This window comes from Diceros bicornis, chromosome 26 (assembly GCF_020826845.1).
Source record: "Diceros bicornis minor isolate mBicDic1 chromosome 26, mDicBic1.mat.cur, whole genome shotgun sequence".
Classification (NCBI taxonomy): domain Eukaryota; kingdom Metazoa; phylum Chordata; class Mammalia; order Perissodactyla; family Rhinocerotidae; genus Diceros; species Diceros bicornis.
The window spans coordinates 8,195,277-8,212,291 of record NC_080765.1 but is presented as its reverse complement, the minus strand read 5'-3'; the positions used below and the strand labels follow the sequence as shown (position 1 = coordinate 8,212,291).

Below are 17,015 nucleotides of genomic sequence, written 5' to 3'. Positions count from 1 at the left end.
AGAATTGCTAGAAAATGTTGACGTAAAGAGATGCTTTCTATACATGAGTAAGTGTGGTCTACCAAGCAGAATTCTGTAGTGTGGACCACCTCTTAGAGAATGAATGGCATCGTGTGGATTTAAATATAGCAATAAATATATTACCTGTGATAAAGTTTACTGTGTGACTCAGCATGAAATAGTCGTCTGTCGTGTAGAAACGTATGTGCTTAATTTATAAAATATTTAGAAATATGTGCCTAATAGAATTGTAAGGCTTACCATAAAACTTAAAACTCAGTGTTTATCTAAGATAAACATTTAGCAAATATTCAGCACATATTTGGCGAGGGCCTTCTCTGAGCCATACACTTGTAATTGGTTACAGCCTTGGGTTTTGAAATATTTGCTTCCTTTTTTTTTTGCCACAATCCCAACCATGTGAGATACTAGCTTCTTGAATGTGCAAGAAGCTCATGTGATGGGCTATCAGCACTTCTCAAAGCCGCCAGAAAGGGCATGAGCCTTGTTTTGGTTTCCTCTGGCTACATCTGAGGAGAGTCCTTGGTGACTGGCAAGGTCTGGAGGACAGCAGCACCTCCCCCCGACCCCCCCCGGCAGGAGCCAGCACATCCACTTCCCAACCAGGTCCCCTGCTGAGTGCTCCCAGCGACAACATGTACACATAGTAGTTAAAATCATATTACTCACTTTTATGGAAATGGCAATACTGAAAATTTTTTTGAACATACACACGATATAAAAGTGGGTTAGGAGTAGGATTTCAGCTATCTGAAAAAAATGCACAGCAGAAGGCATGTTCCAAGTCTTCTTCAATAAGAATGTATTTCTGGAGCTGGCCCGGTTAAGTGCTCGCACTCCGCTGCGGCAGCCTGGGGTTCGCCGGTTCAGATCCCGGGTGCGCACCGACGCACCACTTGGCAAGCCATGCTGTGGCGGCGTCCCATATAAAGTAGAGGAAGATGGGCACGGATGTTAGCCCAGGGCCAGTCTTCCTCAGCAACAGAAAAGAGGAGGATTGGCAGATGTTAGCTCAGGGCCGATCTTCCACAAAAAAAAAAAAAGAAGAATGTATTTCTGTTAAATTGGCAAACAGTGGCTGGCTTTCCTTGTGCACTTTCCAGCAGGCAGGGGCCTGTGATGGCCAGGGTCATGTGTGCTGGATCTGGGATCTGAAGATCCACCTTTCCTGGCTGGGAGACCTGGGAGAAGTTACAGGCCCTCTCCGTACCTCGGTTTCCTCATCGAGCCTACTCCAGGGGGATGTCAATGCCTACTCCAGGGCATGGCCCTGAGGATGAACTGAGATAGAGAGTATGTTGTGGGTGAGATTATTTCCAGGCTCACTTCGAAATCGGCATCACTAACCTCAGGTCAGCTCTTAAGGCTGGCCAGCAGTCAGATCCTGACTCTCTAGCCTGCTCAAGTGCCCATTCTGCTCTGTGACTTGCACACCTTTCTCTTCTCTCCTCAAACCCAGCACTCCCTCTTGTATCCTCCGTCTCAGCTGCTGGCCTGGCTTCCTGTTCATACAGAAACAGAGGCAGTCAGGAGAGAGCGCCCCTCTCCGTCCACCCACCCACGTGCACAGACGCCCTTGTGCCCCACCTCCTCTCTTCCTGTGGGTGACTCATCTGGGATCCCAGCAGGGGCTGCCCCGTCCCGAGTTGGACCCCATCTCCTTTCTCCCGCATCCTCTCTCTTCTGGATCTGATTGTTCCACCAATTTATAAACATGCTGTTCCTTTCCCTCCCCTTAAAACACAAGCTGGTCCTTCTGGCCTCCTCAGGGTTGACTCTCCGACCTCCCTCCCGACTCCGCTCACTTTCTCCACGCGCCCACTCTGAACACTGCTATAAAATCACACACCGCCGCACCGTCTTGCCCGCCTCACTCCCTATGCCCTTGACCCTGCTCATTCCCCGTTGCACTTACCCCTTCCTAACGCCGCCTCCACCGCATCCAAGTGTGGGCTCCGCAAGGCAAGATGTCACTAGTTTCATTGCATCCCAGGCAGAATATGTGCTCCATCAACACTCATCAGGAGGTGAAGGGCTGTCAGCCACTGAGATTGTTTCAGACCTTTTATCAGAAGGCTAAAGCATCACAGATGCCTGTGCGCATGTGCCTGCCTTTGGTTAGGTGTCTTCCAGATATGCACGCACCAAGTCAGCCTGTACGAGCTCAGCCTCTCCACCCTCCCCTCCAGACGTCTTCTGATCCACATTCAGGCTTGACACCACCATCACCTGAGCCAGAAACCTGAGCATCCTGAGTCTTCCATGTCCACCCAGGACACCCAGGGGGTCATCAAGTCTTAACGGGCTCTCAACTTCTCTCACGCCTTTCCTTGCCTCTCCGTCTCCACAGCTATCCCTTGCTCCTTGATCCCCCTGCCTCCTGTACCCTTTATACTGCTGCCAAAGCCATTTTTCTAATATGCAAATCTGATGCTCCTACTGCCGTGCTTAAGCCTTGTGCAGTTCTGCAATAAGCTCTTAATAACAAGCTTAATAAGCTCTTTGATCCCACCTCAATATCTGGGCCCTGCCTCCCCTGGCCAGCCCCACCCCTGCCTCGTGGAGACCCTCCCAGGGCTCCAGCCACACCACGTCACTTAGTGTCTTGGCATATAGTGGGCTGCTGCGTGCTATTCGAGACCCACATTCATTCTGCCTGGATTGCTTGTCCTCTGGTTCCTCAGGCCAAGTCACTGCTGGTCTTCCAGGTGGGGCTACCTCTCTGGCACTCTGGGGGCACCCAGGACTCATTGGTACCTCTAACCCTCTTACTGTGCAAACCTAGCTCCACTGCTCTTTTTTTTTTTTTTTTGTGAGGATGATCAGCCGTGGCCTAACATCCATGCCAATCCTCCTCTTTTTTGCTGAGGAAGACTGGCCCTGGGCTAACATCTGTGCCCATCTTCCTCTACTTTATACGGAATGCCGCCACAGCATGGCTTGACAAGCGGTGCGTTGGTGCGCGCCCGGGATCCGAACCTGTGAACCCCAGGCCACCCACCGAAGCCGAGCGCGCACACTTAACCGATGCACCACCGGTTGGGACCTCCACTGCCATTTTGAGTTTACTCTCTGGCTCCCTAGCAGACGGCTCCTTTCTTGTGTCCCCTGCCCATCATCTTTGTCCCCCCAGGGCTTGCATGGCAGAACCTGGGATAGCGGTCACACTGGGCTCGCTGCATGAATGAAAGGCAGGACCTGCTTTGTGTCTGTGAGCAATGTCCATCAAAGTGATGCTGGGAAATCCCCAAGCCACACCCTATCATTCACAAATATGGATTTCCAAGCTAGGGGCACTGCTTGGGTGGAAATCAATTATTGGAAGAGAAGGGAGCCAGAGGCTAAGGATTTTGTGGAGTTGGATTAGCAAACACAGTCATGTGAGGAAGGGAAAATTAACCATGAAATTGAAGGGACATCTCTGCCAATTTACGGTTAGTCTGGTAGGAAAGGCCACCACCGAGCTAGCTGATGCTGCTCGTTGGCAGTTTGCAAGGCAGGGAAGGACGGGAGGCCCCATATGGGTGTCCACGGCTACCCAGGGGTTAGGAGGCCTGACCCTGCCCACTTCTCACTGCATAATAAGGCATGGGGTTGCACCCCAGTTTTCCCTGGCAGGGGCTTTCACTTTCAGCTGCTCTCACATCATGGTTCATCTCTCACAGCCGCCCCCCGGGAGCGCAGGGCCTCCCCACCAAAGGCCAGGAGCTCTGCTGGCCCTGAAGTCCCTGGCCACCCTCAGCCAGTCTCCATTTTTCTCTTTTTTTTTGCTGAGGAAGTTTCACCCTGAGCTAACATCTGTTGCCAATCTTCCTCTTTTTTTCATACGTGAGCTGCTGCCACAGCATGGCCACTGACGAGGGGTGTAGGTCTGCGCCCCAGATTTGAACCCGGGCCACTGAAGTGGAGCACGCAGAACTTAACCACTAGGCCAGGAGGGCTGGCCCCAGTCTCCATTCTTGACCTGGCTCTCTCCCTAATACTGGCCAGGCCCTTACCTGGTCAGCCCCTCCTTCCTCTCTTGCCCGCCCTGCCCCCAGGATTGTTGGGACCATGAGCAGTAGAGGAGATAAAAGACAGATAGATGGGAGTGGGCATTGAGGAGCTAAACTTGTGATAAAGAAATATGATGGTCTCTTATGAAAAGCTAAAAATAAGGTGGGGTCTGAGAGGAGCTGCAGTCCCTGAGCTAGGTCAAACTGCAGTCACATGAAAAACGACTGGAAACAGCAGGCGCTGGAAGGGTGCACGGGACCACCAAACGTAAGGAGCCTTAAGCTTGCAAGTCTTTCTTTTCCCAGTGGGATTACAGATCCATTAAGCACTGGCTCGTGACAGTGAAAATGCGTCAGTGGGGAGCCTAACAGAGGAGTCTTTGAGGTCAATGTTCCGTCACTCCCCTCTTCTGAGCCTCAGTCTGCGGGCCGTAAATGGCGAAAATAAGTACCTCCTAAGTCGCTGTGAGGGTTAGAAACCGAGGCACAACGGTGGGTCAGTGTCTGTCACGCAGTGGGTGCTCAATACTTAGGGTTTCGTCCCCAACGTAGGAGTTATTTGTACTCAGTGGCCACAGCCCCTATAAATTACCTAATTTGTCAAGTAACCCCCGAGGGAATGCACACCAGCTGAGCGCGAGCGGGCACGGTTCAGATGACGCCCCGCTCCTTCCTGCAGGTGTCTGCGCCTCCACTGGCGCCGGCCGCCGCCCTGGTGGGGATCCCGGGGCGCTCAGAACTCGGAGTCCCCGGCCCCTCTGCCCAAGGGCGGTGACAACCAGGAGGCGGCCTGGGGACTCGCCCCGCCAGGACCCCCCTCCAGGCCGACCCTGCCCCCGGCCCCTGCCCTCCCCCGTGGAGGGTGGGCACCCGCCCTACGATCCCCGCCGGCTAAGGGTCTCCGCTTTCAGAGATGGGTGGGACAGGCCCTGGGGCTGGGAGGACTGGGTCCGAGAGCCATAAAGGTCACGACCCCAATGCGGCGTCTCCTCGCGGCCGGAGGTACGGAGGCGCGCGGGGTCACGGCCAACAAGTGGCCGGCGGGGGGCGGGCGCGGCCCCTTTAAGACGCCGGCGGCCCCGCCCCGCGCCGCCCCCCCGCGGGCGCGGCGCCACGTGACCGATCTTGTGACTGGCGGGGGAGGCGCGGGGGGAAGCCCGCGGCGCCCGCCTCCGACAGGGGCCCAGCCCCGCTGCTGCCGCCGCCGCCGCCGCTGCCGCCGCCGCTCGCTAGGAGCGGGCCCCGCCGCCGGCCGTCCCCGGGCGTCCCCGCGAGGCCGAGCCCGAGCCAGCCGGAGCCGAGCGGGAGCCGAGCGGGAGCCGGGCCGGGCGCGGGGGGCGCCGCCCGCCATGGACCACAAGCCCCTGCTGCAGGAGCGGCCGCCCGCCTACAACCTGGAGGCCGGCCAGGGCGACTTCGCGTGCGGCCCGCACGGCTACGGCGCCATCCCCGCCGCGCCCCCGCCGCCGCCCTACCCCTACCTCGTCACAGGTGGGCGGGGGGCGGCCCGGGGGGCTGGGGGCCGGGGGAGAGGGCGCAGGCCGAGCGGGCGGGGCGCCGGGTCCGTGGCCCCGGGAGCAAACTTCGGGTCGAGTCCCGTGGCGATCCTTAACCCCGAAACCAAGTTCTCCGGACGCAGCCGCGGCGGGGGGCTCGCCGAGGGGCAGACCCGGGGCCGGGAACGCGGGGCCCGGGGGGAGGGCTGCGGGGAACCTCCTGCACCGGGAACCTGTCGTCGGGCCCCCGAGTCTGGGCGCTGCCCGAGGGCCCTCCGCTTACCTAGGGGTCGCGCGCCCCAGGCCCTCCTTTCCCGGGCAGCGACACAACCGCTTTTCAGGTTAACTTTATGAACCAGGTGCTATCTGCAAGTTAGCACCTAATAAGGCCCGTAGTAGGCACTTAGTGAAGGCACCTGTCGTCTTGATTTTAGAAAGGACCCGAGTTTTTGTGGGAGGGGAGGAGGGAGGGCAGGAGTAGTCCTCACATTCCTCCCTCCCCTCCTCCAGTTTTCCTCCCTGCCCCTTCTGATGTGCCTTCCTGCCCACAGGGATACCCACACACCACCCCAGGGTCTACAACATCCACAGTCGAAATGTCACCCGGTACCCTGCCAATTCCATCGTTGTCGTTGGAGGCTGCCCAGTTTGCAGGTATGTCACAGGCCTAGGGGCTGGGCCCCCCAGAAGCCTCTAAGAACACACATACCCAGAAGCTCATAAGACAATGTTGGGGGAGTGGGTCAGGCTTGACTTGGGACAAGCTGCTGATCTGCAGTGTGGGAGAGAGTGGCTTCACCCGTCCTAGGCTCTGAGCCTGTTTTGTGGGGCAAGCAGGGTGGGTTATGTTTCCTGGGGACTTGAGTGCTTTTTTGGTCACTGAGTCCAGGTGAGTGGGATGCAGAAATGTTCACTGTTGGGCTGACAGCCTCTAGTCCCCGCTTCTGGGATTTCTGGGATTTCAAGGTTGGTTGTTGTTGGTGGTGGAAGGTTGAAAGGGCAGTTTGAGGTGCATGGGCAGGAGAGCCCTGATCCAGATGGCCAGTGTGTTCTATGAGCTTGAGGTCCAGGAGGCCAGGGGAGCAACGGCTGTAAGGCCTGCTTCGTGCCCAGCAGGGCCATTAGCTGTATGAGGACGGAAACGCCGTGGTTCTTTGGAGTAGGAGGGATTTTTCGTATCTTCAAAAGGGAGCCTCCAGAATCTTCTGATGACTGTTTTTATTGGGCCTGAGATGCAGCTAGCTAGACTTTTGTTCTTTGTGGGTCCTGAGGATTCAAATTGAGATAAGACTTGGTTTCTGCCCTTGGTGGATTCGAGTGCTCACACAGTTTAGAAAGAGCAGACTTGGCAAAGACCAAGTTTTCAGCGTCTAGGAGGAGGAAGTTGCAGTCTCCGAGATGAAATTGAGAAACTCTGGTTTACACTTAGACTTAATTTCAAAAGTGTATCTGGAAGGGCTGGGGTGGACCAAAAGGAAGTTAAGGATTTCAGAGTCACAGGGGGCAACGGTGTGGGAGACAAGGGCCTGGGAAGAGGGAGGGCATCCTGGAGATGGAGGAAGGAGGCCGGACCCCCGGAGCCCACCTTGGGCCTAGTAAAGGGGGGCGTGGGCCAGGGAGAGCCCGGGGGCTGCGCGCCAGTCAGGGGATCCCCATTTGCAAACCCCCAAATAGGTGTCTCTTCTCACACAGCTGGTGAAACATTGGCCTTTGGAGAACGTGAAGGGGGTGAGTGGAGAGGGCTGACAACCGGCCTTTTCTGAAGGCTGCTCTCCATGCAGCCCCTGGGGGCGGCAGAGCTGTGGGGGTTTGAAGGCAGTTGGTGGGCTTGGAGAAGAGGGGGCATGGACTGGCAGTCTGGCCACATGCTGCAGTGTGGGGCAGGGGTCAAAGTTTGGTCCCAGGTGGAGAGAGCCACTGGGAATCTTTCTGGGAAGTTGCACGAGGAAGTGGGTGGCGGGAAAGCCGCTGTATTTTGCTCTGTGGCTGGTCCTGGGTGCTCAGAGCCCTGCTGGGTGCACGGCCCTTCTGTCCCCACTCAGCTCAGCTGGAGGAGTTCAAGGGCCTGTTTTTTGTGGGAGAAGTCTTTGAGTGATCTCCCGAGTGTAAGGGGGGTGTCAGGCTGTGCCCAGCCTGCTGGAGGAGGTGGGTTCAGATCCTGGCCCTGCCAGCTACTAGCTGGGCCTGTTTCCCTATCTGGGAAATGGGGGTGTCTGATGGGATGGTCTGTGAGGCTCTTGACCAGCAGCAAGGCTGTGTGGCCAGCAGAGGCCGAGGTGTCCTGAGGGCTGCGGACTTCCGGGTCCCTGACCATGCTGCCGGGTGGGGAGCGTTTTCCTGATACCTCTCTTTCCCTAGGGTGGGAGCTGTGTCATTTCGGAGGCCTGTGGCTTCTGCTAACCGGGGCCCCACGGCCCCAGTCATACAGAATCTGGATCAAGGTCAGGCTGTGCTCTGCTCTTTTGGGGAGGGGCTTGGGGCTGTCTGAAGGCTGAGGGGTGGGGCGCCTGCATTTGGGAAGAGGCTTCTTCTTTTATGCTGGGATCCCTGTTCTCATTGCCTCTGGGTGGTGGGTGGCAGGCAGTGAGGGGTGGGTGCTCTGAGAACAAGTTTGGGGGACTGAATTGGGACCAAACACTCTGACTCCGTCTGCGGCATGTCCTCCCATGGTCCCTTTTGTGTGTGGGTTGAGAAGGACGGATGCCAGCAGTAAGGGCCCTCCTAGCACTTGGGTTCTTCATACACGAGTGTTCCCTGGAGAGCGGGCGGCCTTGGCTGCATGAGGCCTTTCTCTGCCTTCTCAGCGTGTGGGGTGTGGGGCACGGCTCCCAGGCAGCAGGCTGGGTGGTGGGCAGGGGAGATAGGCAGCAGGAAGGAGGGAGAGGCTGGGCGCTTCCCGAGGAAGCGCTGCTGTGGTTTGGGGAGTGGGTGCGTGGTCCCTGGGGCGGCTCCTCTCTGGGGAGAGTGGAGAGGTTTCCCCCGGGGCACAGTCCAGTGTGGCCACCGTCTGGTGTTGTAGGGTTGGGAGACAGGCCGCTTCTCACATGACCACACTTCTTCCCTTTCCATCCAGCCCGCCAGGCTCTGTCCCCTTCCCTCCCCGGTGGCTTGGCAGGAATTTGCAAAAGTCACACTTCTGTGATTCCCTCTGAGGCCTGGTGTTAAGAGGCCTGTGTCACTTGTCACTTTGCCATTGTCTGAGCCTTCCCTTAAGCAGCCTGACTCCATCTTCCCTTTTTAGCCAACTACAGGAGCCTTTCTTTCAACCCCGGCAGATGAGTGAGCGTGTTTCTCATCTCACTCCTGCGGCCTCTTTGGACTAAGCAACACCTTGGCCAGATGGGGCTTCCGCCAGGCCCCCTGTCTTCCCTGGGGTGTGGGCTGTGTCTAGGTGCAGGACAGGGTGCAGCACCTTGGCTCTGGGAGCTCAGGCCTGCCGGGGTCCCCCTGGGCTGCAGTGGGGCGGCCTGTTGAGAAGGCGCCCTGGGCAGCACAGGTCAGAGGCTGGAAGGTGAGTAAAGCGGCATGCACAGGGCTCCCCACCAGTGCTGGCTGGGATCAGTGGGTATTTGCTTTTGGGGGTGACCAGAGACGCAGGAGGAAATCCAGGAACGGTGGGTCTTGGAGGCCAAGAGAGAGGCTCAAGGAAGAGCTGTCAAGGCAGATGCTGCCCAGAGATCAGGGCAGTAAGGTCCAGGATGTGGCCCTGGGTGGTCAGTGTGGAGGCTGCTGGTGACCCTGGGAGAGCCCTTGCAGGTGGAGGCAGGCTGCGAGGCTGTGACCTAGGGCACAGGGTGACAAGGTGGAGTGTATGGAGGGGTCATGAGAAGGGGCCTGTGACAGAGCCTTGGGCTTCTGGACAGTGGGCCGCGGGCGGGCAGTGGAGGGGCTGCTCCCTGTCGTCGGGGTGTGAGCTCCTCCCGCCGTCCGTGACCTTGAAGCTGGGGCTCCAGCCTTGCCTTGGGGAGGTGCATGTGCCTGGGCTGGCTAGAAAACAGGCCGCCAGGATGGGCCCTGCCCACGTTCCCAGCCTGTGGGCTCCCTGGCTTGAGTGGGGAGCAGCAGACAGATGAGCCGAGACTCGTGCCCTGGGCTGCACTGGGCAGAGTGTGCAGACCGTGGGGACCCAGGGCCAGCTGTCACCTGCTGGCTCTCCAGGGAGCCCTTGTGGCCTCTTCCAGTCCAGCTGTTGCACGACTGAGCCTGGCTGGTCCAGAGTGAGTCTCAGGCAGGTCTTGCCGCCTTGTGGGCCTCCCGGAGTCCCTGATCTCTGGCTCAGTTCCGCTGCAGGCAGAGTCGTACCCTGGTGTCTGCAGGGGTTGGGTGTGACAGAAGACCTTCAGACACCTGCACTCGCCAGGACTGTCTTCTGCTCAGGGAGGCTCGAGGCTACCTGGTCATCAGGCTTGTGCAGAACTGCCCCTGGAATGGCTGACGGCCCTGTGGAGGTCCTGAGAACTGCCCCTGACAAGGCAGCTCCCCCGCCCCCATGGGAGGCCTGTTTGAAGTGGAGACCCTGGGACAACCGGAGGCCAGGCAGATGCACCGCCCAAGGGGGTGAGGTATGACCTGCTCACTGAAGGGGGCTGGCTGGGTGCTTTGGGGCCACCTGGAGGAACCTCTGCTCCCTTTTCCTGAAGAGGCTTGTCCTTCCAGTGAGTGCTGGTCTGGGGGTTGCTCCCAGGGCTGGATCCTACTTGAGGCCAGCCTGTGCTCAGCAGAAGTGAGTAATTAGGGATGAGCCAAGAGGTTTGCTGGAGTGTGTGGCACTAACTGCCCCTCGGGGGGTGGGGTGGCACTCAGAGGGCGGCTCCCTCACTTCTGGGTGAGGTCTGGATTGTTCCCGGCCGCCCCGCTTGTTGCCTGAACAAGGTTCTCCAGCTTCTGAGAAGGGGACAGTGATGGTACATGGGCGGGGTTTCTGTGAGGAATACAGGAGGTGGCAAGGATGCGATTCTTACTGGTTGGGTACCGGCCTTGGGGTGCTCTCGGGACGTGTGGGCTGCAGGGCCTCCATCATCTCGCTCATCCTGGAGCCCCTCCCAGGCCGGCTCCCTGGACAGACAGATGTCAGTGGAATCGTGTGGCCACTTTCTCCATAAGGTTGGAGTCAGGAGTTAAAGAAGCGTTTTCAGAATTAGTCAGTTCTCTGATTTCTCCAGCTTCTATATCCTTCCCTGACCCCCATCCCCCATGACCTATTGCTCAAGAATGGGGGAGGGGCCTTCCAACCACAGCTAGGGCGACTTGCTTAGTAGTTTGGATTCTGAGCCATTTGATAAATATTGAAACTTGTCCTGAACTGATTGGGGCTGTTCAGGAGGTTTGGAGAGGAAGAGAGTGTGAGGCTGTTTGGGAGAGGCTGCCAGGAGGGCAGGGACCCTCACAGGGACGGGTCTGCTCTGCAGCCTGTGGGGTGTTGCTGCATCAGGATTGGTCTAGAGACAAGACTGTATTTCTCAATTTAGAAGATTTTTGGGTTTTAAAAAGCTGTAAATTAGGGGCCGGCCCAGTGGCGTAGTGGTTAAATTTGCACGCGCTCCACTTCGGTGGCCTGGGTTTCGCAGGTTCAGATGCCAGGCGTGGACCGATGCACCACTTGTCAAGCCATGCTGTGGCGGCGTCCCATATAAAGTAGAGGAAGATGGGCACAGATGGTGGCCCAAGGCCGACCTTCCTCAGCAAAAAGAGGAGGATCGGTGGCGGATGTTAGGACTGGTCTTCCTCACAAAACCTGTAAATTATGCCAGTATTGCTTTTGAGGTCTGGGGCAGTGCTCCCGGTTCAGACATTAATATTTCTACAGCAAGACACAAATAATTCACAGTAAGTGGATAAATTAAGACTATAAATGGCCACACATCAGGTCACGTGTGGCTGCCACGTGAGTTTGCTACAAACTTATAAAAACGTTCTGCTGTCAGAGCTTTTTGGTATTGGGAATTGTGGGTAAGAGCTGTAGACTCTTGGGGTGGCAGGTGTGGCACCTGAGGACTGACTGACCCCCTGCTCAGTGGCTCCTGCTGACCGGGCAGATGCCGTTTTCCTGTCCCTCATCCCCAGAAGCAGTGTACTGGGTCAGGTGGCTGCTCTCAGCGGCAGGTGGTCAGGATCTGGATTCTGCTCAGCTCCCTCACGCCCTCCCTCTTCCTGGAGACACAGTGGCCTGGCCTGGCTGTCTTTTTAAGAGCAGAGAGAGCCCCTGGGGGCTCCACTCTGGGTGGGCAGGGCTGGGGAGGGGGCCTAGAGGTCTGGCAGGTATCAACCCTGTGCTCCTGACTCAGGGTGGCCCAGGCTGCTGGGTTTGGGGAATGAGGGGGGTTTGTTCCTTGTGCCTGGGACGCCGAGGTGGGCCGGGTCAGCCTGTGTTGCCCATTGCTCTGCCTACCTTTTAAGTTCCCAGAGCAACTCCAGAGGCTGAGAACACGTGGTGGTGGGCTGAGATGCCAGGCCTCCTGAGGCTGGTCTGGCCACTGCTGGGAATCTCAGTGCTCAGGTGGGGCCAGTCTCCTGGCCTCATGGCATTGAGGGCCCGGATGAGAGAGTAACCAGTGCTCCTGGGCTTCCACTGGCTTTAGCAGTGTAGACCAGGGTTTTGGGGTCTACTTGGAGAATTAGGGAAGAGGCAGGTGGGGGCTGCTGCCCTTTGACATTTGACCCCAGAGGATAGCAGCAACCCACAGACGGGACGATTCATGTGGACAGGTACACTGGGCAACATAGGGGAAGCCTCTGTCTCCAGGCGTCTCCACTGCAGGGAGACTGCACCACTGGAGGGCTTCTCCAGTGGGGGTGCTGGGTGCTCCTGTGCATCCCTCCAGGGCACTGGGGACAGCAGGGCAGGACTGCCCTGGCCCCAGCCTCCTCCTGGGTATCTCCTGAAGTCTTTGAGCAGACACACTGGGATCTAGGCTCTGTCTCTTTTTTTTTTTTGTGAGGAAGATCAGCCCTGAGCTAACATCCATGCCAATCCTCCTCTTTTTGCCGAGGAAGACTGGCCCTGGGCTAACATCCGTGCCCATCTTCCTCCACTTTATATGGGATGCCTGCCACAGCATGGCCTCAGAAGCAATGCGTTGGTGTGCGCCCAGGATCCGAACCTGGGCCCCCAGCAGCGGAGTGCACGCACTTAACCACTATGCCACAGGGTCGGCACCTAGGCTCTGTCTCTTAACAGCTTTGATCCTTAAGTGAAATATTATGGAGTGTCCAGCCTGGGTAGGTGCTCAGCCAGGCAGTCACTGTCCTCAGACCTCATTGGTCCCTGGAGGGGATGCTGGGCGAGGTACCCTGATAACTCCTTTAGAGAGTGGGCTTCTCCTTTAGAAGGTTCTCAGCTAGGGCAGGTGAGTCAGCTGTGGGGGGGTGTGGTTCACTTTTGCCCTCTGCGTTTTTCTTGGACATTCTAACTGAACATGCAGACCGATGTGGTTCTTAGGATTGTAGCTGTGGGTAGAACGTTGGCGTAGACCCGGGAGGAAGCAGGAGAGTGGAGCCTGGGTAGTGACATAGCACCCGTCCAAGGCCACCTCCAGCTGCTCTGGAAGTGGCCTGATGAGCATCAGTAGTTGTAGGAGCTATTGGGCCATGACCATGGACAGAGCAGGGATGTTCCCAGCCCAGAGCAGCCTGTCATGTCCACCTGTGTGTGGGGACACAGCTGGTGGCTTGGGGCCTTCCTGAAGCTGCCACCCCCTACTTAGGCAGCATGGCCTCAGATGCTTTTTCAGCTGGGGCAGGGGCAGCCACAGGGGAGGGCTGAGGAACAGCATGACCTGACCACCTTTGTGGGACTTTAGAGGGGGACTCCTGTTGCAGGACTTTTGTGGAAGTCTGTACAAGAAATGGTAACTCTGCTGACAGCAGTTCAGGCCTCCTGATTAGCTCTCCCTTCCACGGGGCCTCGCTTGTGCCTGCTCCAGCCAGTCAGCACGCATGCAGAAAGGGCAGTGTCAGTGAGTCTGGGAAACGCCGGGTGAAACAGAGTTCAACAGGTGTCCTCACTGCAGGACTTCTCAGGACCTTTCCCCCAGTAACGTGCACTGTGACTCCAGGAGGGGAAGAGAGGCAGTTTACCCGAATTGACCCAAGAATCCCCCTTTCTGTTTTCTGCAGGGCTTCTCAGGGGGACTGGTGTTTCAGGATGAGCACCCTTGGGAAATGCTGCTCGAATGTACTGTCCTTGTAGATGTGTTTTGAGTGGGAGAGAGGTGGGCACTGAGTCTTTTTCTTTAAGCAGTTGAGAACCCGACTTCCTCTTGGTCTCGTTCATATTTTCACGATCCCCAGTGAAGCAGGGAGCAGGTCCCGCTCCCATTCCCATAGCCTGGCCTGGTGCCCACTCCAGCCGGATCCAGCTCCGGTCAGTGCGCGGGCGCTGGCCTGGTGGTTGGGACGGCCGCGAGCAGTAGCGTCCTCGTGGGCTGTGACTTTCTGAGAAGGGGCGGCAGCAGCAGCTTTGGCGTTTTGAGTTGAGGGAGCCCTCTGTGTTTCGGCGCTTCACCTTGACACTTGTGTGCTCTCTTGTTTATTAAGCTGAACCTTTCTTTCCACACAGGGTGGCAGAACGAGGAGCAGCTGCTTCCAGAACACTGTGGGCATAAAGGATCCTTAGCAGTATTTGAAGGCAGGGGCGTGGACAAAGTGGCTTCAGAAAGACTGAGGAAGCTGGGATGAACCTGGGGGGGTATGGGGATGGGGTTCTGGGGGTCAGTGACGTGTTCTCTGCTCTAGCACCTCGAAGGCAAGATCACTGAGCGCTTTCCTTGTTTCAAGCAGCGGGCCAGGCCCTCCTGCTGAGTGTTCTGCCCCTCCCCCGCCTCCTGCCCAGCCCTTTGCAGTCACCTCCTGGAGACCTTCCCTGAACGCCCTACTCTTCTCTCCCATTTCTTCCTTCTCAGTCCTCAGCGGTGGGTTTGGCACATTTGTTCTGGCAAAGTGCCTTGCCTGCCACACGCCCTCAGCTCACAGCGTGGTGGATGAGGGCTGGAGGTGTCCCAGGCACCCCAGCCACCTGGGAGGGACTTGTTCCGGCTGGCTTTCCTTGGCTTCTGGGTTGGTTTGGTGGGAGTGAAGCATTTCTCATTAGGGCTGAGCTGCCTACTGGGGTTCTCATTTTTTTAATTTACTTTTTTGGTAAGGAAGAGTGACCCTGAGCTAACGTCTGTGCTCATCTTCCTTATTTTGTATGTGGGATGCCTGCCACAGCATGGCTTGATGAGTGGTGTGTAGGTCTATACTCGGGATCCGAACCCACAAACCCCGGGCCGCCAGAGTGGAGCTTGCAAACTGAACCACTACGCCACTGGGCCGGCCCCGGGGTTCTCATTTTAATTTCAGCTCTGTGTCCAGAACTTTCCAGAAGTAGCCTAAGGAACAGTGGCAGAGCTGAGCACATGGCTCCTACTTCTTATCTGGGGGCCTTTTAAAAATGACCTTTGAATCTGAGTGGTGACTATACTCATTGGCATATGAATTGGGTGATGTCCCCGATATTATATATTATGCACATTGAAGGTAAACTTGACTTTTTTCCCCCGAAGAGGAAGCTTTGAGATGAAATTTCTTGAGATTAATGGCCTTCTAGACATTTGTGTGAACATAAGTGATTTTAGTCTTTCACTAAAATCTCTCTTGTGCCTCCCTCCCCCCAAACAATAAAAATCACAAATAATAAAAATCAAACAAAGTTCTGAACTATTACTTTTTTGGAATTTCTCTCTAGGGAGTGGAAAAATCAATCTAAAACTTTTCAACATTGGGAAGAGATACCCTAAAATGATCTGGTTTTCTTGGTCCTCTTGTTTCCAGAGATGCAAGAATTTTTATAGAAATTAGCATTTGCTTCTTGTTCTTCCTTTTCTAAGAGAACACATGTGGCAGATTATAAGGCAACTGAATGTTCTTGCCTTTATATGTAAGTGATACTTTTCAAGTAAGTTTTCTTCTTCCCCTCTTCACACATTCTGCATAGTGACTGCAGCAGTAGCTTGCCTTCGCTTCGGTAAGGGGGCACATGCAGACAGTTCTGGTGGCTCTCAAGGCTGATGTGTTTGTTGCTGGAGGGGTGAAGACTGCCTTTGCCGGGGTCCCGTGTAATGTCAGCTGTCAGTCTGTCCTGGTGTGTGAGGGTGGGGCCTTCCCAGATGTGGAGGGGACTCTGGGTCAGGGTCTGAGGGGACATCAAGCCTCAGGCTCCGCAGAGGGCCCTAACCCTAGTGCCCCGCTCTCTCTCTCTCCGCAGAGTCGGGGTTTTGGAGGACTCCTTCACCTTCCTGGGCATCTTCTTGGCCATCGTCTTGTTCCCCTTTGGGTTCATCTGCTGTTTTGCCTTGAGGAAGCGAAGATGCCCCAACTGTGGAGCAAACTTTACTTAAAGGGAACAACACACCTGGCTTTCCTACATCCAGCTATCTTTTTCTAATGTAAATGTCGTGTACAATAGCTTTATTTGATTAAGCTTCAGGACTGTTTTGTAAAGTGAGGCGGGATAGATTTGGCATGTGCTAGCCAAGGTTTCACGGGCACAGGGGTCACAGAGTGTGGACATGCAGCAACACTGCTTCCAAGGTTAATGACAACTCAATAAAGCACTGCTTTTATTTTTTGCAGTCTTCAGTTTGAGAAAGGTGAGAAATACTGTTTTAAATAAATGAGATTCATACCATTGTTTACCTGGTTCTGCTTATTCAGTGTTTGTACACTGCCACTGATATATACAAAATGGAGAAGAGAATAACATACCCATCGCCCAGCTTCAGCATTCTCCAGTCATGGCCAATCTTGATTTTCTGTTATTCCTCAGTAGGCATTTACAGCTCAAGAAAATGTGCTTGTTTTCAAGTTCTCTTTTATTATTATAATGAAACATAATACCTTGACATTTACAGAGCATACACTTCAGTGCCAAGGACCTAAGGCAAGCCCTCCCATCCTGTGTGAGGCAGGTAAGTGACCACTGCAGTCCATTCTGTGAAGGTGTGGACTGGGGTTGGGTGAGCCAAGTGGGTCTGCAAATTGCATCTAAAAATCCCAGGACCTATGATATCTGTGTAACAAAGCCAGAAGATCCCAGAGTGGAGCTCTAGAGGCCAAGGCCAGGGCCAGGGCATGACACTCCCACCCCCGTATTAACACACTTCCAAAATCGACACCTCATTCCCTCTCCATTGTTGAAAATAATGGGCTGCCGTGAACTCGACTCTTACTTAGATGGTGAGAGGAGCAATGGGCCACTTAACTAAATTTGATTGTGTTTTCTTTGCTGGCTGGAGCATCTTAAGACAGGTGTGCTGCTTGACAACTGCAGTTAGCATGATTCATTCAGTCCTGGGGGAGCCCTCACAAGGTCCTGCATTGTCAGCCCTCGGTGGGGTCCCCTGGTTTGGTGAGCCATCCAGGAGGACAGGACCAAGAACCTAAAGCATCACACACTTAAACTGGTTTACCTGCATTTGACCTTGACCAGTTTCAAGCTTATAGAAAACTCATATTTATGGTGAGA

The 17,015-nt window shown here is 55.7% G+C and overlaps 1 protein-coding gene across 3 annotated transcripts; it reads left to right on the top strand.

Annotated features, from left to right (window-relative positions):
- The first annotated feature begins 5,225 nt into the window (after window positions 1-5,225).
- Window positions 5,226-16,180, top strand: BRI3 (brain protein I3). Of its 3 annotated transcripts, none has more exons than XM_058569285.1 (4): window positions 5,226-5,507; window positions 6,064-6,166; window positions 7,871-7,953; window positions 15,756-16,180. In XM_058569285.1, exons 1-4 carry the CDS (start codon window positions 5,366-5,368, stop codon window positions 15,845-15,847), a joined length of 420 nt encoding a protein of 139 aa, XP_058425268.1. In that variant the 5' UTR covers window positions 5,226-5,365; the 3' UTR covers window positions 15,848-16,180. The 3 variants fall into 3 exon arrangements, with proteins under 3 accessions (XP_058425268.1, XP_058425267.1, XP_058425269.1); XM_058569284.1 differs by lacking the exon at window positions 15,756-16,180 and adding an exon at window positions 9,890-12,444; XM_058569286.1 differs by lacking the exon at window positions 7,871-7,953 and having other exon boundaries at window positions 5,227-5,507.
- Window positions 16,181-17,015: the final 835 nt, after the last annotated feature.

Coding starts and splice junctions, on each gene's coding strand:
- BRI3 (XM_058569284.1), top strand. CDS start 5,366: ATGGACCACAAGCCCCTGCTGCAGGAGCGGCCGCCCGCCTACAACCTG. Junction 5,508..6,063: donor CTACCCCTACCTCGTCACAG/GTGGGCGGGGGG, acceptor TCCTGCCCACAG/GGATACCCACACACCACCCC. Junction 6,167..7,870: donor GGAGGCTGCCCAGTTTGCAG/GTATGTCACAGG, acceptor CTCTTTCCCTAG/GGTGGGAGCTGTGTCATTTC.